Below are 22,322 nucleotides of genomic sequence, written 5' to 3'. Positions count from 1 at the left end.
GCGTGGCAGGTTTAAGCCCCTTGTCAGGGACGCGTGTGGTGAGCCTCTCTCCGGCTCTAGGCCGGTTCCTCCTGTTTTCCTGTGGGTCTCTTGAGGAGCACAGTTTCTACCTTTGATGAAGTTCCCTTTTTCCTTTGTAGTTCGTGTCTTCAGGGTTCTCTGATGTGCTTGCTCCAAAGCCAGGGAGGGAATCTCCCCGTTTCCCCTGGGAGCTTTCATGTTAAACACCATTAGACCTGTGGCCGTCTCTGTGCTGTTTGGTGTGTGGTTTGAAGTGTGGAGGGAGGTGGCCCATTTCTCATGGAGATAACTAGCTGTTCTGTTTGTTGAAGATACTGCCTTTTGCTCATTGGCTGGATTTGCACTTAGATTGAAAATCAGTCGGCTCTCTGAGTTCGTGTCTACTTCCGGGGCCTCTGATCCTCTCCGTGGATGTGTTTGCCCACCTCTGCTGAAGCTGGACTGTCATGGTGTGTGGTGGCTACAGCATGAGTCTCAAAACCAAGATGGAGTTCCTGAGGATCACCCCAGTTTTCTAAGCCTTTGCATTTTCTTTCACATGATAGAATAAGCTCATAAATTTCTGCCAAAGAACCTCATGAAATTTTGATTGGAATTGTATTAAATCAGTAAATCAATCTGGAGAAGCTGAAACCTTAGTAACATGAAGTTTTCCAATGTGGGTTTGTGGTTTGTCTTTCTAATTATTTAAATCTTTACTCTCTCTCGGTATGTATTAAAAAAGAGTGCTTTTCCACATATTTCTTTAAATTTGTCCCTAAGTGTTTCTCATCTTAAAATATCTTATAAATTGTGTTTTTTTAAAAAATATCTTCCAATAGTTTATTATTGATATGTAGATAATTTTTAATGTCTTATAAATAATTTTAATGATTAAATGCGTGTAGGCAACCAAGAAAATTCACAAGGTCACGATCGTTGGTTGGTTATTTTCTTTTCCTTGGTGTGTATTAATCCCACAGCATAATGGTTTACTGTGGTGTTATGGCATGACACACCATGCACTACTGATTTTTGCATGTTGACATTGCACCCTGCAACCTAGCTGTATAACAACCTAATTATATTCCGTGTGTCGTAGGTTTCTCTTAGCTTCATGGAATTTCTTGTTTATTTCTGCAGCAATCCATGATTCAGGCATTATTCCAATAATGGTTTATGGAAAGTTTGTCCTGGGCATCTGATTTCCTCCCTGCACATCACGCAGCTTGAGGAACAGGACTGGGGTGTTAATTAGGTCCAGTCCAACTCCAGGGCCCCATCTCTTCCCCACCCTGCGGGAGGTGCCACACCTCCTGGACACTGGGAACAGTGCCTGTGGCTTTCCTGGGTCCCACAGGGACATTCTCTTGTCATCATTTTCACAGGCCAAGAATATCTGAGAAGACCCCTGGAACAGACTCAAGAATTGGAGGGGTGCAGAGGGCATTTTCAGTGAAGCAGGGGCCTCTCCAGTTCTGGCACAGCAGTGCTGAAACTGCCTGCCGTGGTAGGGTGGGCGAGACTGGCCCGGGCACATTCAGGAAGCAGGTTTGCTGAGGCTGCAGTGCCTGGAGGGATTGGTGCCAGGGTCTCTGGGCCCTGAGTTTGGAGATTGTCTTGGACGTATCCTCAGTGGGGTGGATGGTTACTTGACAGTGGGTGGGAAAGCAATATTCGCTCTCCGTCCACTCTTAGGAGAGCTTGGGATGGACTCTGACACAGCTTATGTGGACAAACCTGGCATTTCAGTCCCCTGAGCCCTTAGCAGACACCCTGCCAACCTTGATGTTTCTCGTAAACTGTCCTAACAAAAAAGGAGGCTTAATTAATGTAGGTCCTTGGGTTGGGGGTCCCTGGTCTGCTCAGTGCTGCTGCTGAGCAGCCCCCGCTGCATGGGCCTGTCAGCTGAGCCGCCTCTGCCTCCTTTCTCCTCTCCTCCCTGTGCTGTAGGAGGCCATTTCTGCACGGCCAAGGACCTGGCCGAGGAGATCCGCTCCCTGGGCTGTGAGCTCGAGGGGCTGGAGGCACTCCTGGGCAAGCTGCTTGGGCTGAGTTCCAGAAGCACCGGGAAGCTGGGATGCCTTCGCAAGGACCAGGATAGGCTGTGCCAGGAGCTGGCCCGCAGGGCTGCGGCCTACGGTGAGTGGCGGGGGGATGTCCATCTCCATATCTCCTGGCAGGTGGCCAGGCGGGACTATCTGTGCTTCTGGAACCTTGCTGAAGGTGTGCCATGGGCCACACAGCCTCTATTTTCTGTCAGAAGCCTTAGCAAACAGGGTGGTGCTACTCAGGGGTGACACCTCATCCTCAGCCTGCATCTGCCCAGGGCTCCTGACCATGCGGAGCAGCCCTCCTTGGGGTAGGCCTGTAGCCCTCCTCGGGGCAGTCCTCTCCCTCTGTGCCCAGGCTCAGTCTTCCTGTCTGCATTGTGGCCTGGCTAGCGAGAGCGTGTGCCTCTCAGGGCTTCTCCTGGGGAAGGTTGTCCACGCAGGTGCTGCCTCTGCCCGGGTCTGCTAGGAGCAGAGCCCAGGTGCTGCTGTGTCCTCCCTACACTGGTGGTCCAGAGCAGAGGCCACCAGAGGGCCCAGCCTCGGGAGTCTCCGAGGATCCTGGTTCTGTCCGAGCAGAGTCAGCAAACATTTACTTCTAAAAAAAGTGAAGGATTTAAAATGCCGAATGAAATCATCAGAAGCAAATCAGATTTAAAAGGTAATAGATGCTAGAACTTGCTTCTTCACTGGTGATGAGAATGTTTGTCTCATGGGGGGTCAGCGCTGTGGAGTTGTGTGCAAAGATCCTGGGCATGTGCGTGCTGGAGGGCAGAGGCTGAGACAGCACAGCATAAATGTTTTTCATCAGGCTGATGGAATAAATAGATGTGAATAAGCCGCCACATTTTACAAAGTATGCTTATCTGAAGAGAAATAAGAAGGAAGCAGGATCTTAGGAATCTGATCCGAAATGAGAATCTCTGAAAATATCCCACAAATTGATGTACGTGAATTTTTTTTTTCTTTTTTTGATACCAGGGATTGAACTCAGGGCCACTCGACCACTGAGCCCCATCCCTAGCCCTGTTTTGTATTTTATTTAGAGACAGGGTCTCACTGAGTTGCTTAGTGCCTCACTTTTGCTGAGACTGGCTTTAAATTCATGATCCTCCTGCCTCAGCCTCCCAAGTTGCTGGGATGACAGGTGTGCACCACCGTGCCCAGCTGATGTCCATGAAAATTAGTGTCTGAAAACCAAAAAAGGAATGTAGCATCAGCTAGCAGGAACTAGGTGTGCCATTTTGGGGTGCATCAACTTTGCTGTGTGAGTCCATCAGCTTGCAGGGGCCATGGTTACTTACTACAGAGTTCCCAGGTCAAGTGTGCTTGGTGGTACTGTGTCACTTGGTAACCAGCACCACAAGCTGGCTCAGCAACTCAGGGCTTCTCTGAGTTTCTTTTCACTTTTAAAGATCAAGCCTTGTTTTTTTCCAACTATGTAACAGGAGACTGTACACTTGAGCCTAGGTAACTTCAGTACTGATCAGGGGCAACGTGCTCTCCCGAGATGTTCCAGCCTGGCTGATTGGGCCATGAGGGATGAGCATCATGTACTTATTTTTGCTGTTGGATTTCTAAGTGTACAAACTATGAAAGCTACGAGATTTCTCGTGGCATCAGCATGCACGAGGGGGCAGAGATTAGCTCTAGGAGTACAGAGGCTATGAATATATTTGGGCAAATAGAGTGCAGCAGTGTTTCCATGTGAATGACAGAGCTCTGGAAAACCATTAAGATCCTTTCTAAAAAGGGCTGAGCAGCGTTTTTTGAATCCCGTCCTTGTCACTTCACCAAGGATTTTCACAGTGATGAATAAAACATGCACAGGTGGAAGGAGCCGGTGGCCGCCACGGGTGCTGGATTGTCGGTGGCGCCGTATGTATGGATGTGGAGCAGCTCTGTGTCTCGTGCCTGGATCTTGCTGCGTCAGCTCCCCTGGTCCCAGATGTATCCATAGGCCAAGCTGATTCTTACCCAGTCTGAGGAGCTTTGGTTCCGGGTGACTCAGATTAGTAACCCAGGTTGCAAGCATGCAGGGGACAGATAAGTAAGGAATAAACTCCTGAGTCCGTCAAGCTTCATAATAAAAGGGAGTGTAATTAACTAGGCTGAAGCTATCCAGCCGCTTTTGGGTGATGGGTGTTGACAGTGCAGGGTGCTCTGTGTTCAGGGTCAAGTGCAAGCCCAGCAAAAACACAGCACCTGCCAGGTGATGGACTCCCCCTGGCCTTCGACATCTTGAAGTCTAATGTTCAGGAACGAGCACTATGTTGTGGTCCTGAGTGTGACTTCAGCACGGTTGTAGAAGTGGCCCTTGGGAAGGGGCAGTCCCCGCATGGAGGAGCAGCCTTGAGTGTGAGGGGCCCAGACTCATCGGTCTTGTCCCCAGGCCCCAGCAGGTGTCATTCAGTCCACGGCGCTGAGCCAGCCATACATGTGTCCAGGTCCAACCTGAAGGAGCCAAGAGAGGAGAGCTCAACACTGTTGGCTCCCTTTGAGACATCTGCACCCTCCCCTGACACTGCCACAGCCAAAGCCTGTGTTGACAGCCAGCGGCATGGGTTGTGGGAAGCATCCTTACCCGGAGGACCTTTTGGGAGGTTTTGCTGTCACATCGGGGGCCAGCCAGTTTGTGGTGTCTCACGCCAGACGCTCATGGCCACCAAGCACTTGGGGCGCTATGGGCCAGGGTCGCAGGCTAGACCGAGCTCTGTCCCTTGGATTTGGGACACCCAGCTGGACCTCCAGGCTTTGGCTTCTCATTTGTTTCCCAGTGGTGGCTTCGAGGTCTCCCATGGGAAGTGACCGAGTTGGAGGTTCAGGTCGGGGTGTCTGCAGACAGCACAGAGTGACAACAGGAAGTCCCCGGGGCAGCAGGAGGTAGGCATCACTGCTCAAGGGCTTTGTCGCCGTGGTGACTGGGTCCTACAAGGATGTGGGAGGAAGCCAGCCTGAGTGCTGCGTCTTTCTTGGGTTGGGAGAGCAGCCCAGAGTCCTGAGCAGTGTGAGGGGTGGGGAGACAGGAGGAAAAGCCAGCTCCCCTGCCCAGACTCCTATGGAGGTTACCTGAGACACTCTCGCTAGTATGGATTTCAGCAGTTTTTTTTTTTTTTCTTTTAAGGGAAAGTGGGTTAAAAACAACTGGTAACTTCTTTAGTGGGCTATGTCTGCTTTCCAGAAAAGAAGAACAGCTTGCAATTTACGTGCGTGTTTTCCCATCTCCTGCGTGTAACTTGGTGACCTGTATTGCCCTTTATTAATGATGCTGATTTTGTGTGTAACTCAGTTATAAAGCAAGCCGGTGTCTGGGGAGAGGTTCAACCACAGAATGATCAGGGCTGGGATTCTAAACAGGGCACCTTTGACGTCTCCCACTTGCTGCCAGCTGCTTGGCACTAAGATAAGCTCAGAGCCTGGCTGGGTCCGTGGCCCAGTGAGCCCTTCAGGTGGGTCAGAGATGCCCAGGGAGAGGGTCAGCCGCAGGGCTTCATGTTCCTGGGAATGACTTTGTCCACCTTGGCTTGTTTGCCCCTCAAGGAGAGCAGACGAGGGTGCTGAGGGCGGCACTCGGCTCCAGCTGAGAGCCAGCTGCCCATGTGGCAAGCCCCTGCTCTTACTTGGGGACTGGCTAACGAAAGGGAGCGGTGCCCTGGAGGAGACACTGAAGTCCATGAGGCAGCTTCCTGCAGAAACTCCCTCACCCTATGAAGACAGGGCTTTTGGCGTAGGGATCCCAAGACACACAAGATCCACTGCATTTGTCAGGTATGTTTAGCAAAAACTGTCAAGATGAATTAAACAAGAGAATGAAATCTGTGTCTCTCATTCTCTTTTTGGCAAGAGTGGGGAGGAATGGTGAACCAGAAAGGTTCATCTAACAGAGATAAAAATAATAAAATCCTATAAAAAATAGAGTGTTCAAAGGAGAGAGAAGACAGTGCCAATGACAAGTGTTAATTACTTGGTGTGAGATTATGACATGAAGAGGAGCATCCTAGGAGCAGGAGCAAAAACTGAGATTGAAGTACTGTCTGCCTCAAAAGTGACCCCGTGTGGCAGTTTTGGGGAATGGGAAACACAAGATTCTTAAAGACTGCTTGAGAGCATCGCGCAAAGTCCTCACAGACAGACTGTAACACACACAAGGCACTTTTCATTTCTGTCACTTCCCTGCCACCGAGCCCCAGCCTGCCTGCCACCCCAGCAGCATGTGGCCCCGGTGTGGCTGCACCCCAGGTGCCTGAGCACCTCAGTGAGATGCTTCTGTTTTCATATCAGTGTGATGAGAAACACATGGTTGTTAGAACCACCTGGAGACAGAACCTAATCTCATTATTTGCCTTGTGTTTTATGTAGAGTTTTAGAGCTTTAAATGGGAGTGCTTGTGCCGGGGCATGGCCCATCGTAGAGAGCTCACCTGACACACCAAGGCCCTGGGCTCAGTCCAGCGCTGCCCTAAAGATGAGAACAGGACACTCCGCGATTTCCTCCCAGCTGCCCTGTGTCTGGCTGAGCTCCCGAGCTTCACGGTGTGTGGACGAGCCGTGGCCAAGGTGGCACTAAGATAAGCTCAGAGCCTGGCTGGGTCCATGGCCCAGTGAGCCCTTCAGGTGGGTCAGAGATGCCCAGGGAGAGGGTGTGTGTGCTTGGACAGGAAGGAAGGATTCCCTGCATGCCGTCACTTTGACCCCCTTCTTTTGGTTGCAAAGCCCCCAGAACTAGGTCATTTCTTTTTTTTTTTTTTTTTAAGAATTTTTAATATTTATTTTTTAGTTCTCGGCGGACACAACATCTTTGTTGGTATGTGGTGCTGAGGATCGAACCCGGGTCGCACGCATACCAGGCGAGCGCGCTACCGCTTGAGCCACATCCCCAGCCCAAGAACTAGGTCATTTCATTTCTGGACACTAAGGTGATGTAGACGCCCAGGTAGTGGCAGCAACGCAGGGCCAGGGCCAGGGCCAAGGCCAGGGCCAGGGGCTGACTCTCTGCATCCAAAGTTTCCCCACGAAACTGTTCTGGGCTTTTTATGGCAGACTCCTGATCTGAGTCTTAGCCATTTCTCAGCCCCTCTGGGGAACCTGAATATCACACCACGGGCTGCTGATGGTGAGAGAAGCCCACCCTGAGTGCCCTGTGGACCATGTCAAGCACCCTGAACAGAGAGGCAGGTTTCTTCATTTTTGAAACTTTCGAGCACCTTCTTATATTCCATACTTGAACGCGAGCCTCTTCTGCACCATTTAACTGACAGGATGGTCTGTCGATCGTCACTTTTATGGTGATCACTTACTTTATACTGAAACCCAAGTTCTTTACTTTTGAATGGTCACTAAGGGAACCTGGAAACTATAATTCAGAAAGATGTTGAACTATGATCATTTAATTGGACACAAATTTGTAATTCTTGGAACACTTTCTGCCAACACTTCTGCCCCTGCCCCAAATTCGGCTCAGCCTTGCCCTGTGCTCCTGTCAGGAAGGTATTGCCCGGAGGACTGGCGCCTCCTTGGCTCCTGGGGAGAGAGTGAGGAGCCCTGCCGGCCGAGGAGGACCCGTGTGCTGTCCTGTAAATCACAGGGTGTGGGGGGTGCTAAATAGGGACCAAGATTGTGATCTTCCAGGCTTCTTGACAGTGAGCTGTGCAGGACATTGTGTGATGCAGGACTTTGGGGAGTGAGGCCCTGATTCATTTTAACTGAACCTGACTCTCTGAGGCCTGGCAGGCTAATTTCCCTGGGGCCAGCTAAATATGGCGACCTGGGAGCTGTCAGTGTTTCAGTGAGGAGCTCTGGAGGAACCTCAATTCCCTCCTTGGCACACCACAAATCAGCTTCCTGCACAGCCCCTGCCCTTCCGCTCCCGCTTCCTCCTCTCTGAAGCCCCCATGCACTGCACCCCCAGGTGTGTGGTGACCGTCGATTGCTGGTAACCTCTGGGTGTTCTTGTGCTTGCACAGACACGGGCAGCCCTGTGGAGCCCATGTGGGCCTCTGGGCCCATCTGCTCCTGTGCTGTTGATCTGGCTCGGAGTGGCCTCTGTCTGACCCACTCTCCTCCAGTGTCACTGGGTGGTGGTGTCACTGCTTCTTTCATGTTCCTCCTGGCATCGTTGTTTCTGAAGTCTTTCTAAGTCATCAACAAAAGACCACATGCTCTGCGTTTGAATTTAGTTGCACCCAAATATTACTTGCCAAAGTGATGTTAAGATTTTGGCTATTTTATCCTGTTTGAACATCTCTCTCTTCCTGTTTCCCATGGCTGCTTTACGTCCCATGTATCCCAAATATTATGTTCTCCTTCCCCAACGAGGACAGGTGCACTTGTCATGGCCATGGGGGGCTGTCTTGCTTGGGCAGGTGACTGAGCCCTTCACTTTGGCTCTGCGCTGGCCCAGCATTTGACTTGGGTCTTTGTGTGTCTGTCACGCTGAGGGACACATCTGCTAGAGTTTGGACAATGTCAGCTTGTCCTTTGCTGCGCCCCACCCTTCCCAGAGACCAAACGGCAGCAGAGCAGGGCCGTAAGCCCACATCTGTATTGAGGCGGTTGACACACACTCGCACCCCCGTAGCCGGAGCTCGCTCACAGAGGCCACCACTCAGAATGAACTCTGAACCTTCCTAGTGCGGAGGACAGAGGAGACTTATACCATGCGGACAGGCTCCTGAGTGTGCCTGGCCTTGAGGGCGAACGTACCGTGCAGGCAGCTGCTGCTGTGGGGCCTCGTAATCCATCTTGCTCTCCTGATCAGCCTGGGACGGTCTCCGTGTGCACTTCCCCCACCATCAAGCAGCGGTGGAGGGAAGGAGCCACATGTCCCTTCAGGATGCAGCTTCTGCTCAGCCCTTCTCTGTCACTGGCCTCCCCCATCCCTTTGTTCCGGTTTCCTTAGGCAGATCCAGGGAAACCCCACCACAGGAACTCCTTCCTCCCGAAGCCTGCTGTCATGGCGTGCGTGGACCTTGGAGAGCGTCCGCCGTCCTTCCCGTCCTTCCCGTGGCCCCAGAAGCTGCAGTGTGAAGGAGGAGGTACTGGGAAAAGCAGATGAAGGCCATCCCCGACCAGGAGGGGTGCCAGACAGCACGTCACCTCTTCCCTTCAGGCATGGGAAAGGGTTTGCAATGCCAGGGAGACCAGCAGTGTTGGCGTTAAGTCTGAGCCCCCTCTTCCGAGGACCTGTCCTCACAAATCACAGGACCCCCCAGGACCCTCTGTGTTCTGGAAGGCCCCTTCCTACCCGCCTGTGGCAGGGCACCAGACTCTCCCTCTGTGCCAGCCCCTCTCCCCTGGCTTCTCACTCTCCCCTCCACCTTCAGAATGCCTGCACCCCAGCCGCCAACGCCCACCCCACACATGCATTTCCAGGCCCTGGACCACCACTCTCAATTGCGTCTCCTGCTCTGATGGAGCAGTGGACCACGCCTACCTATGGCCCCCGCCTGAGCTGGGGCAGGACCTAGCCCTCTGTACCCTCCCTGTCCTGCTTGGTGGGCCTTGTTGCTCCCACTCTGCCTGGCATTTGGGCTGACGTGGGAAAGGTGATCATTATCCCTCCCTCAGTGTTCTGTAATTACTCATTCCATTTTGCCATGTTTAATGGAATACTTAATAGCATCCATGAAGAAGCCTGATGACTATAAATAAATGCTCTCTTTGGTATTGAAAGGGTTTTATACAATATGAAATTTAGAGCACAATTTCCCTCTGGAGTCTCCATATTAATATTCATCATGAGCCCCAAAGCAGAAGCTATTATATTTTAGCATAATGAAGTTCACCATGTGTTTTAAAGTCACTTGCAATTGTGCTTCTCATCACGACAATTAGGAAGGTCATCTTGTCTTGCTGGTCTCTGCCAGATGTATGAACCAGCCATGGCTGTCCCTGGGAAACGTATTAGGGCACTTTGTGCAAATACAGGGGCAACGCGAGACTTTCTGTCCCACAGTGTGGCTGTTGGCACCTAATCACGAAACCTGAAATGCTGCTGCTTTAGGCAGCTTCTCATTGCTGTGACCAAAAGGCCTGACAAGAACAACGTAGAGCAGGAGATGCCTATTTTGGGTCAGGTTTCAGAGGTTCAGTCCATGGTCATCCAGCTCCATGGCTCTGGGCCCAAGATGAGGCAGAACATCATGGTAGAAGGGTGTGGAGGAGGATAGCTGCTCAGGACCTTGCACCAGGAGGCAGAGAACTCTGCTCACCAGGGACAATATATAAACCCTGCAGGCATACCCCAATGACACCTCCTCCAGCCACACCAACTGCCTGCAGCCTCCACCCAGTTAATCCATCAGTGGATTAATCTGCAATTAGGGTTCACCTCTCATAATTTCACCATTTCACCTCTGAACCTTCTTGCATCGTCTTACACAATGTGATCTTCTGGGGGTACCCCTCATATCCAAGCCTTAACGCCTGCTGTTTGGCCTCCAGTGACATCTGGGCAGGGAACCCTGAAACAAATCACCGGCTCTGTCTTTGCCTGGCTTGAGACCCTCCTCTTCTATGAAGCAGGACATCACAAGGTCACTAAACATGGGGTGGAGGAATTTGACTTGAAGACGCTGGTGTGTTTCTGATCTATGTTTTTTCTTTGCCTCACTTGAGAAATTGACCGTCTGCATTAGAGCATGAAGTAAGGTGTGCCGTGCTTGTGCCTGGAATGGCTCGAGTCCAGGTTTGCAGGGAGGAGCTCCCTGGGTGTTTCCAGGAGAATGAACCATCACTGATTTTCAGTGGTAGAAATGGTTCTTTCTCCCTTACAGTGACAGTGGGAGGGAAAGGGAGAGTCAGTCTCGCTGCCCACCCAGTGGAGGAGACGGGCCGTGCCCCAGTGTGCATGAGAAGGAAGCAGCTGTGGCCTCCACGGAGGCGGTGCGTCCTGTCCCTCCTGTGCTTGCCCCTTAGCTGTGAAGGTTATGGGTCCCTGCTGTCAGCCCGTGTCATGTCCCAGGGTCTGCTTGGTGCCGACAGGGACAGATGTCTAGTTGTGCCAGGAGCTGCGTGTAAGCATGGCTCGGGCCCTTTTTCTGCTCACTGATTTGCCCCCACAGAGCTCTGAGACGGTGCGTTGTGGGGCAGGCTTATGTTTGAAGTACTGTGCTGCCCTGAGCTCCTGCTCTGCCTCCTGTTTTGCCTCCTGATGTGCTGGGCTGACTGTCAACCCATCCGACTGAGCCTGACTGTGCTGTTGTAATCTCCCGAGAGGTCTCTTCCCTTATCCCGAGGCCCTGTTTCTCATGGGGGTCCCTGGCTGTGTCTCCCCCTTGTCTGAGGTTTCACTTTCTAGTTTTAGTTACCCCTAGTCAACTGCAGTCTGAACGTGCTAAATAGACTCCCAGAAGGAAGCAATTCATGTGTTTTAATTAGTGTGCTGTTCTTCCTCAGTAGCTTGATGAAATCTCCTGCTGTTCTGCCCAACCTGCCTTGGGTGTGAATCACGCCCCCGTCCAGTGTATCCTCACTGTATATGCTACCCTCCCATTGGTCATGTAGAAGTGGCCTCAGTTATTGGATCAACTGGACACTTACCTAGTGTCCTTTATGGTGTCCAGTGCCTGCTTCACCCACCCACGCCATCTCATTTGGCACTGTATCCCACACCGTCCTGAGAAGGGCAGGTATTTGAAGGAGAGCCAGAGGTGGTGTTCACCTAACTCCGTCTATCGTATGCTGTAGTTGTTCTGTTTTAGGGTCATTGTGGTTAATCTCTTACTGTGCCTGGTTTACAAGTTAAACTTTATCAAGTGCACATGTGAGAAGAATGCAGGGTATGTGGGGTTTAGTACTAACACTGTTTCAGGCATCCTCTGGGGTCCATGGATGAAGAAGGGGCAGCTGTGTGGACAGCATCGGCCTCACCAGCTGTGAGCTGGGGAGATGAAGGATGTCTGTAGTAGACACACCTGGGTGCTCAGCTCACACCAGGGCCCTGGTGGCCATTGCTCATGTGGTTATCCCTTTGGCAGGACTGGCCGAGTGGGAGACGGGACCTGAGGGTGCACTAGTGGGAGGGGCTGGACCCGACAGGCCTTTTGTCCACACAGGGGTTCTCAGGCTTCCCCAAAGCTGGTGTCTAGCCATTAAGGAAACTTGACTTGTGTGATGTCCAGGTCCCTGAGCAGTCTTATTTCACCCTGCCAGCCTCCTTCCAGAATGTGGTGCCAGGCATGAGCCACAATGTTCATTCCTGGGCCTCGCATCTCTGCAGCATTTTGTTCCACCCCAGGAGCCACAGAATAGGCCTTCGCCACAGGCCCTGGCCTTGGTCCAGGCCATGCCCTAGCCAGGGAGCCGATCAGTCCCTGTTCTGAGCATCCTGCTGGGGCCAACCTGACCTGCTGGAGAGTGTTGCAAATGTTAGCATCAGTGATGAAGCCCCCCAGCTCTTGCCAGCCCCACCCGCCTCCTGTCCAGGGGTGGCTGTCTCCTAGAGGGCTTCATGGGGACCCCAGGGAACACCTTGCTCAGGAGTGGCTCAGCTCACTGAGTCACCTTAGAATGGCTCAGGTTGTGTCGAAGCAGCTCTGCGGGTGAGTGGGGCTGTGGACGAATCCACTCACCAACCTCAGGATGGGCCAGAGGACCCTCTGCAGCTGAGTGGGGCTGTGGACGAACCCACTCCCCAGCCTCAGGATAGGCTGGAGGACCCTAAGGTGGAATATTGAGTGGAGAGGACAGTAAGGCAGAGACGTCTCATTCTTCTTGCCTTCTTCATGGTGACTTGTTGAAGGTCTGTCCCAGCCTCTGTGCCGGTGTGTGGAGGCTGCCAATCCTCCCCAGTATCTGTGTGGGGGCACAGCCTGGGCCCAGGAGCCAAGCTCTGCCTGGGCAGAGCCCTGTTTCTGTGGAGGCTGAGCCTGAGAACCAGGCAGAGCTTGGGGTCGAAAGCATCTCAAGCAGAGCTGTCTGACCCCCTGGTGGCCTGTTGGTACCCAGAGCATTTTGCCACTCCATGACTTTTTGGCACATGGGTGGCTTGGAGGCTGCACTGTGCCCTTCCTCCCTGTCCTTGCCAGGCCCTGTGTCTGGGATCAGGCAGCGTGGACTCTGACATCAGCTGGGATGGTGTTAGTGCCTTGCACATCATGGGCTGACTGTGAATGTTCGTGGAGGGAGATGAGGAAGGAGAGAGCAGAGTCCGACTGGGCAGAGCTTCGCAGATCCTTGGGTGGGGCTTCTGTACCTCAGCGAGAACCTCTGAGGTCCGGTGGGCTGATTCTGATTCCAGAGCTTCTTCCTAGTGGCTGTCCAGGTCCTTGCTGCTCTGCATAGCCAGGCTCTGGACTGTGTGCAGGACTCTTTGGCGGCAGGACCAGAGGGGACCTTGTGGGCCGGCTGGTCGCCAAAAGACCTGGGTTCAAATGCCCACTGGTCTAAAAAATGAAAAGTATGATTGTGAACTTCTGAGCAGTGATGTCCCTGTGACACCGCCTGCCAGGCCTTGTCCCACGTTGCTTCTGCTTTCACAGTAATCTGCACAATGGGAGCAAGAGTTCTCATTGCACTGAGGAGGAAATAGGTGCTCATGGAGATGAGACAGCAGGCCCCTGGCCCACGTCGGTCACCAGGAGCCCACAGCAGCTTCTGATATGTGTATGTGAGTGAGCATTCATGTGAGTGTGTGTGAATGTGTGAGCATGTGCACGTATGTGTATGCAGGTGTGTGAGTGTCTGTGGTGTGCGTGTGTCTTAGCATATGTGGGTATACATATATGTGTGTATGAGTGTGTATGCAGGTGTGTGTATGTGTGTGATATTTCTGTGTCTGAGTGTATACATTGCTGCATGTGTGCATACATGTGCATACATATCTATATATGCACACACACGCGTATGTATGTGTACGACCATATATGAGTGTATGCATGTGCATATACGCTCTGCAAATGCATGCATGTAGAGTGTGTATGTATACCTGCAATGTGTGCTTGCATGAGTACATGTACATGCTGCACACACAGGCATGATTATGCACATGCTTGTACACACACTACCAGTACACATGCACACACATGCTTACATACATATGAGAGTGCACACACATGTACACCCACCTGTACATGTGCATATATTCATGTGCATGCTTGTATAATACAACTATGTAGATACATGTGCATCCGTGTATCTGTATGCACACATGTGCATGCACACATATGTATACATGGACACATATGTGAGTGTATGCGTGCATGCACATGTGTGCACACTACATGTGTGAGGATGTAATATATGTGTGAGTGTGTGCATGGGTGTCTGCTTATGTGTGTGCCTGAGTAACATGTGTCCACACGTATAGGTGCACGTGTGTGGGTGTGTAAATGATGCATGCACATGTGTGCTTTCCTTATACCTCTCTGCTTGTCAAATGACCCTTCAGGTTTTTTCTAGGTTCATGATTTTAGATCAAGGACAAAGTACGTGGCCCCCTGCTCTGTGCTTGGCTGTGTGGCTTGTCACTATCCCGAGTTCCCTCAGAGTCCTTCTTCTGTGCACATGGTACCCATAGGCCTTGCCAGGCCCTGGCTTCCTCTTCTCAGGGCTCTCCTGCGGGGCTCTCGTGGGCTGTGGCCTTCTCAGGAGGAAGTCTGGGTCTCATTCTCTGCAGTCTGGGCCCTGATTTCACAGGTGTGTGCTGCTTGAGCAGAGCTTGGGAAGCAGGGGCAGCTCCATATCTTAGGGTGCCACAGTGCCACGGTGCCTGGCAGTGCCCGGAGGGTTGCTGCTGTCTGCTCGACGCCTCTCTCCTGAGTAGCCTCCCTGTGCAATGCTGCATGGGGAGGCCTGCGTGCTCTGGGGCCAGGCCCCACCTGGACAGAACACAGGCAGTTTTCTGTCTGTGTTCTGTCCAGGTGAGCCAGGTCAGCTGGGCTGAATCAATCATGTCTTTTCTGTCTGTGTTCTGTCCAGGTGAGCCAGGTCAGCTGGGCTGAATCAATCATGTCCTGTGCTCAGAGTGGCACACAGGGAGGGACGGAACCAGGGACTAGGACAGCTCTTGGAGGAACAGGAAGCCTTCCCCATGACTGAGCTTATCCCATCCCCAGTGGCTTTTCAGTCACCTAGTCAGGGAACAGAAGGGGGCAGGAAGGGGAGCTGGGGTGGTGCTGGTGAGGCCCTCAGGCAAGGCTCAGGCGAGGCCCTGGCCTTCCCTCTGAAGCCCCCCCCCATGCTGGGCTTGGTTTTCTGAATCCCAGCAAACCATGCCTTTCTCTCAGTGCCTTTGGGGTGCAGGGGCTTGGGAGGCACAAGCTAGAGCCTCTGTTTGACCCTGACAAGGAACATTTTGAGATAATTGCATGGCTGGTGACAGGAGAGAAAAGAAACTTCAGAGCTACTGACCCTGCAGGAATGCATTGCAATGTGCTGCTGTCCAGGAATGTTCGTGGAGTTCTCCATGGGGTGGGAGGGAGAGAAGGGGAGAGGAGGTGGGGGGGGAGGGGTGGGGGAGGGGTGGGGGGAGGAGGAGAGGAGGGAAGGGGAGGAGGGGAGGAGGAGGCGAGGAGAGGGGGAGGAGGTGAGGAGAGGAGGAAGAGGCTAGGAGGGGAGGAGGAGGAGGAGAGGAGGGGAGGAGGAGAGGAGGGGAGGAGGAGGAAAGGAGGGGGGAAGGAGGAGAGGAGGGGGGAAGGAGGAGAGGAGGGGAGGAGGAGGAGAGGAGGAGAGCAGGAGGAGAGGAGGGGAGGAGGGAAGGAGCAGGTTGCTCTGTGACATTGGGAAAGGCCAGATCAGAACTTCTGCACGTATGGTAAAGGGAGGTTTCTGTGTAAAGGGAGGGTGCCGGCTGCTGTGAATGGTTCTGTTATCTGGTCCTGGGGACCCAGCCCTGGCTCTGCTTTCTCTCAGCCAACGTCAGAGGACCAGGAGCCGCGGGCTCATGGATTTAATTTTAGGTTTCCTGAGGCTGTCACTGTCACCACGTCATCTCAGACACCCGTACAGAGGAGGCAGCTTTGGCTGTGAGTGAAGGGCAACAGCAAGGTCACTGTGCTTCCCAGGAGCCCATGTCTGGTGAGGTCTGTACCCCTGGGCTCCATGGGCTTGCCTTCCAGGGCAGTGCCCTGTGGCCGAGTGTGGACAGCCGTACTGAAATATCCTTCCCTATCTGCAGCTTTGACTGTAGGAGCCTCCGAGGCTATTTTTGAGCTGCATTTTCTAAGATGACATTAAGTGTGTAAGAAGCAAGTGTGGTGAGCAGGGCCAGTGGCTCCAGGAGGCAAGTGTGTCCTGGAAGAACACACCCCCTCTCAGCATGCCCACTCTTCTCAGCCTCCACTTCACAAAGGCTTGACATAGAATCAGGGTGTGTATTTGGAGTGGGGTGGAGCAGAGGACCCCAGGGAAGCCTGCTGGAGGTCACTACAGGCAGCCACAAACCTGGCAGCTGCTGTTAGCATGTACCTCGGGCCCCTGCCCTCTGGTCAGTCACCTTGCCCATGCCCTGGGAGGCCGTGGCATGCCCACACAGGGCATGAATGGCCATGCCGGGGCAGGAGGAGTGTGGAGCAGCTGGAGGAAGGACTGGTGCCTACCTGGGGGTGGCCGGTGGCTGCAGTGGTGGCATGTTCCAGGTACTGCCGACAGGCATGCAGAGAAGCCGGAATGCCCAGGTGCCCCTCGCCCCAAGGCCTGAGCTGCGTGCTCGGCTGCGGACCCCATCCCATCTGAGGAAATGCGTGCCCGTGACTCTGGGACGTCAATGCCACCCGCAGTGCTGTCAGTTCTGCCGTTTCAACAAAAAAGTGAAAGACAGCAGATGTCACCCACTCAATCAGTAGTTCAGGTGCCCTCTGGAAGACAGCCTCGCCCATTTCCTGTCTTGTCCTCGTGTGGATATGTGACCCCAGTGTACTAGCAGCGGTGTCCTTCACTGGCCTGTGGCCTCAGGACCACCTGGGCCCTACCTCTGGGGGTGGCGCTGGACGGGGCCTTTGTTTGGAGGTCCCCAGGGTGTCCAGTGTTTGGTCAGTTTGCGCTTTGTTTGGGGCTGAGTTTCAGACTTCTCGTGGGTAACCTGGCTTCTCTGTGAGGAGGAAAGTCTGAGGAGCGGGGCTGTGTTGGACGTGATGCGCGTTCTCTGCCCTCTGGTCACGCACACACCGGGCGCGTGCCACCTCACCGCCTCTCACACGTCCACTACAGGCTCCTTTTGCTGCTTAGGTGAAGGTGACAATTTGGCGTAGATTCCTGTAGCCTCCCAGGGACTCCCTTGCTTCCCGGATCTGGCTTTTCTGGTCTTCTCCTAACTGGCGTGTGTCCCTTGGGCTGGCCTTGCTCTGCCATCTGGGAGAGTGGACTGTCGGGTAGGGACCCTGGGGTGTAGGTGTTGAAGAACTTTGGGGTGGCCTCTACAAACTGTGTTGACTGGTCAAGGTCTTAGGAAAGTCTCCTCTGAGGGCTTCCTGCTGGCCACGGGGCATGGCTGCAGAGGGTGCCTGGGCCCTGGTGGCTGATCAGGCTGTGTCCCTTCACCCTGCCTTGGAAGCCTGCTTGCCCAGATAACCCAGCCGAGAAACAATCCTGTGTCTGCCAAGATTTCTGCAGTGGGCCTGGGTCTGTACAGCCCACTTTCTTCCTCCTCTCCAGCGATCCACGTCTGTCCGCCTCCTCTCTGCTCATCAGCACTGCCTCAGTGCTGTTGGTCTGCCCTGACTGAGTACCACAGACGGCGGCTGCTCATGGCTCTGGAGCTGTGAGTCCAAGGTCAGAACGCAGGCAGACGGGTGTAGTGAGGCTGCTGCCCCTGTGTAGAGGCCACCTTCTCACTGAGTGCTCACATGGTGGAGGGGCGGGAGCCCTCTGGGTCCGTTTATAAGGTCAATCCTGTTTGTGAAGATGATACGTCTTCCCAGGGGGAGGATTTCTACCTGTGAGTTTTGGCAGGACACCAAGATGCGGCCCAGAACATCTGTCTTACGCCTGCTGCCGTGACTTTGTTATTGTATTTACAGCTCTTCTGGTTCTTTCTGAAAGCAAATTTCAATATGACCCTTGCTTCTCTTTTCTTTGCATTTTTCTTCTTGAGAGAACAGGAAGCTCACAGGACAGTGTGAGCCCCAAGGCTCCAGCAGCCTAGGTCCCGTGCTGATCTGAGCTGGTCACACACTGAGGGGCCCTGAGGCAGCCTGGGCCTCCTCCCTCTGTCCACCCTGGAGCCCACACTCTGAGGGCTGAGTAGAGCAAAGGTGAGATTCAGGATAAGCCTCAGGTAGGCCTGGAGGCTGGGGGAGGAGGCCAGCTCAGCTCTGTGCAGGGCATGCACAGAGATCTGGCTCCACACCTCAGACGTGGAGATCAAGGAACTGGGTGTGAAGAATGGTCTCTTCTTCCATGTGGTTCAAGTTTACCATTAAGTACTTCCAGGCTTTACTGAAAGGCCTCTGCCCAACACATCCAACCCCAGCACAGGTTGGGAGAAGTGCCCGGGGGTGGCATCATCTCTGTGGCGAGGACAGTCTGTTCTTCTGTGTCTTCAGATTTAGCACCAGACCTCTTCTTGTCCTCTCTTTCCTTGAGTTTGTAACCTTTGTGCACAGACTTGAGATGGGACTTGAAAGGGACTCCTCCCCTGCCCTATATCTCTCACCAGTTTTCTTTGCATGGGGGCTGATCTTCCTAACCTGGAGCTTCCTCCAGAGCTCGTGGGGTCTGCATGGGATGGGTCTGGTGGAGTCCAGACCTGATCACACTGGATGCTTCTGGGCCAAATGTCTGGAACAGATTCTGTGCCTTCCCAAGTTTTTTGAAGGATATTTTTGCTTTCAAGTGAAATTGATGGAACATCAGTTTTCCCTATTTTTCTGCATCTAAAGAAAGTCTTCAACTGAATTTTCTACTGTTCCTGCAAATTTTCTCCTGTTCCTGGGCACAAGGTCCCCAGTAGTGTCCCCACCTGCTTTCTGGGCTCTGTGTGTGGGCCAGTTTTCCTGTCTGCAGAATGATCTGCTCTCTGTCCACATGATAAAGGTGGCTTCCCCATGATGAGGGATGACAGGGGCGAGTGCACCTCGCTGGCTTGCCGAAGGTGGCACATGCCCCACGGAGCAGCTCATACAGCTCACAGTGACATCCCCTCAGAGTTGCAGACCCTTGACCCCCTAAATTGGATTATTCAGAATTCCATTGTGATTGGCATAGTTTATAAAACTTTTTTTGGAAACAAAATATAGTTTTTATATCAAATTCAGATAAATGTGAACGGTGACTTTTAATGTGACAATAAAGTTTCCTTCAGAACCTGCAGGTAGACTGAACTCAAAACTGCCAAGAATAGGTCCCGGCTCATTTCAGAACCAGTCTGCAGAAAGCTCATGGTTCCTTTGTCCTGGACTTTCTAAGAAGAAGCACAAGTCCCTGGTACCTGATCTCAATAGCGTGGAAAGATCCTGGGCTGAGCCTACTTTGCTCCTGGCCCTCTTCACGTCATGCAGAGGGATGTCCCCCCTGGATCAGTCATCCACAGCACAGCAGAACCAGTATGTGGCTCTTCCTTCTCCTGGGGACTCACGGTGCCCATTAGAGGAAGAAAGACACCAGCTGCCCTCGCTCAGGACTTCTGACCCAGCACCAGCCAGCACAGAGGGTGACACTAATGGTCAACTGTGCACATCTCTATATGGAGATCTTTTCAGATGCCCTTTTGAAGAGTCCAGTCAGATAAGAGCACACGAGCAGTTCAGATTAAACCTGACTTCTGTACACAAACTTGACTATGAAAAACACACACACCTGGACGTCCCTACAAAATGACTCATAACCTTGGATTTGTCTCATTTCCGTAGGGTTTCAGAGGGCAGCAGAAAGAACTTTCAAGAGCTTTCGTGTTCTTGCTCCGTGTCTACTCTGGTTCAGGGAGGCCTTGGTCTTGCGTTGAGCGGGTTTTCTGGCTTGCTTCTGTTCCTGCACACCGGTATTGATGGCTCCTTTGTCGGCACAGACACACAGGCTTGGGTATTTAAAGGACTGGGTGAGCATCAGGACCATCTCTCACCAAATCTTGAGCGATGCCCCGCTGTTTCTCCTGCTCTGGTGTGTGCAGTCCTGCACCAGCTTTCAATCTGCAGAGAAGGCGGCGCTCTGATTGTTTAAAAGGAGAAATACTTGGTTTTATTTTTTAAATCAAATCAACTTTCAAAATTGATGCATAACTTAAAAATCATGCACCTTAATGCAGTGAGGTGCCAGTCATGCTTTGATGCAAGCGCACTCTGTGTGATGTCTCCCCATTTACGTCTTCATGGCGAAACATCAGAACTCTTTCTTCTAGCTTTTTGATGTGTGCAATCCGTTATTGTTTTCTATAGATAGTTTAATGTTTTTATTCAATAAACAAACACTGTCATCTCAATCTTGCCAATCTCTGGCAGTTTCCAGTTCCGTGGCTGAGGACAGTCCCCTGCTTGGACCTGGCTCATGTCCACCCAGTTCCCTGGATGATGGCAGATCCTCTTGAGACACCGGCAGAGCCCCCATTCCAGGGAGGGCAGGCTGTGGTGGGTGAGGGTGGCTTCCTGCCCTTCCTGCCAGGGTCCCCGGGGAGTGAGTGGTGAGGCCCAGGGGGACCCTGCCTTCCGGATCCTGCCCCAAGCTCTGTGTAGACAAGCAGGCTGACATGCTTGCTGCTGCTCCCTGCTGGGAGCCCGATCTTTGTCTGCTTGGAGGAACTTCTCGGTGTGGCTCCTCACTCTGGCCGGCTGCTGAGTTTAGCTGCTCGTGTGCTCTTCTGCGTTAGATGTGTCCAGGAGCCATAAAGGAGTGGTGTCCTAGGAGATCTTACCAAAGGGGCAGCAGGCCTTGGTTGCTGTAGGAATCTTCGTCCAAGATAGAATGCTCTTCAGCCCGAACCTGAGGTGGAGTTTTAAACCTGGCAGGCATCGCTAGCATCGTGGGCTGTACACCTCCAACAACAGCGCCAGGCCCCTGGCCCAGCCCTGGGGACTCAACTCTGCTTTCTCCCAGAACGTCTCTGCTCCAGTGATGTTCTTTCTCCTGTGTCCTCTGGGACCCAGTGTCTTCTTTGTCTTGGCTCTGTGCCAGCGTGCTGCTGCTCCACGTCTACACAGGTCCCTCCCGAGACCTGGCCTGTGCGGCTGGACACTGCAGGCTGGGAAGGTGGTATTTGGGAAGCAGATCTAGAGTACTGGGTATTTACTTTTGGGGTGTGGCCATTTCAGCCTTCCCTGAAGTGGACAGGCCAGCATTCCCTGAAGACTGGACTCCACATCAGCCTAGTCTTTCTCAGTCTTGCAGCACTCACTGTCCTGGTACCCGTGGTGACAGTGGATGGGGACACCGGCAGGGCACCCCTGCTCACTAGCAGGGCCATTCTGCAGGATGCCAGGGACCTAGACCTTGAAATCTAGAAGAATTAAATTCTAGTTTCAGTTCTGCCCCCCCCAGTGACCAGGTAGCTAAGGGCAGGTCACTCGGCTTCTTTGGACTGGAGCTTTCTTACCTGTAAAATGAGAAAGTTGCAGTTAATTATCTATGAAATCACTTCAAGCCCAAGGGTGATAACATTCTTTGATTCATTGACAAAAGTAGCAATAACAAGACAGCAAACCCTTCTTACAAGAGCCCAGGCATGTTCAAGGTCCAGGACATTCAGGTTCACGGCTGCCTTGGCATGCACGTTCTTCGAGGCAGTGTCCTCTCCTCAAGGGATGCCCTTGCCCACAGACAGCCTTCAAGCCAGAAAACTGGGACCCTGGACCAGCTGACCTCGGCGCCCAGCTCTTGACTGCTACTGAACGGAGGGGCATTGAAAAGAAATCACATCACAGTACAAAGAAAGAAGAAAGGCACGCATGCCTTCTGCTCTAGCTGTCAGGCTTTGTGTGGATTTCCCCCTAACTTGATGAAAGGGTGTAATTAATCTGTAATTAAGTAGTAGGGTTCTCAGGGAGGGGATTGGGGCCCAGCGCCATGTGGGGCTTTTCCCACAAGAGGGCACTGTGGCAAAGCCTACCGTCCCTCACGCGGGCCGCTGGGCTCAGCTCCCTGCATGAACTTGAGATGAGCATCTCAGGAGCCTTCTCACCTCGGGGTCCAGTCTGCTCTTGTGGAACACGCAGTCACAGCGAGGGGCGGCTGCGCACATCACACACCTTCCTTCGCCCTGCTTCAGGTCCCTGGCCCTGCTGCGTCCCGGCTGGGAGTCTCTGCACATTCACTGCCGTGGACTCCAGGCAGCAGCCTCTCGGCGGTGGATGGAATTCAGCACGACAACCCGGATGTTCCATTTAAATCCGCTTTTCAGAAACTCCTC

The 22,322-nt window shown here is 52.9% G+C and overlaps 1 protein-coding gene across 1 annotated transcript in view; it reads left to right on the top strand.

Moving 5' to 3' along the window:
* Disc1 (DISC1 scaffold protein) overlaps positions 1-22,322 on the top strand; it is a 193,430-nt gene that overhangs the window by 81,005 nt on the left and 90,103 nt on the right. Inside the window, exon 9 of the mRNA XM_026413137.2 lies at positions 1,954-2,142. Within this exon, the coding sequence (XP_026268922.2) occupies positions 1,954-2,142 (189 nt within the window). The remainder of the gene's footprint in view (positions 1-1,953; positions 2,143-22,322) is intronic.

The sequence above is a fragment of the Urocitellus parryii genome, chromosome 9, assembly GCF_045843805.1.
Source record: "Urocitellus parryii isolate mUroPar1 chromosome 9, mUroPar1.hap1, whole genome shotgun sequence".
Classification (NCBI taxonomy): domain Eukaryota; kingdom Metazoa; phylum Chordata; class Mammalia; order Rodentia; family Sciuridae; genus Urocitellus; species Urocitellus parryii.
The sequence above is the reverse complement of the archived record's forward strand: the minus strand, read 5'-3'. Positions and strand labels throughout refer to the sequence as shown.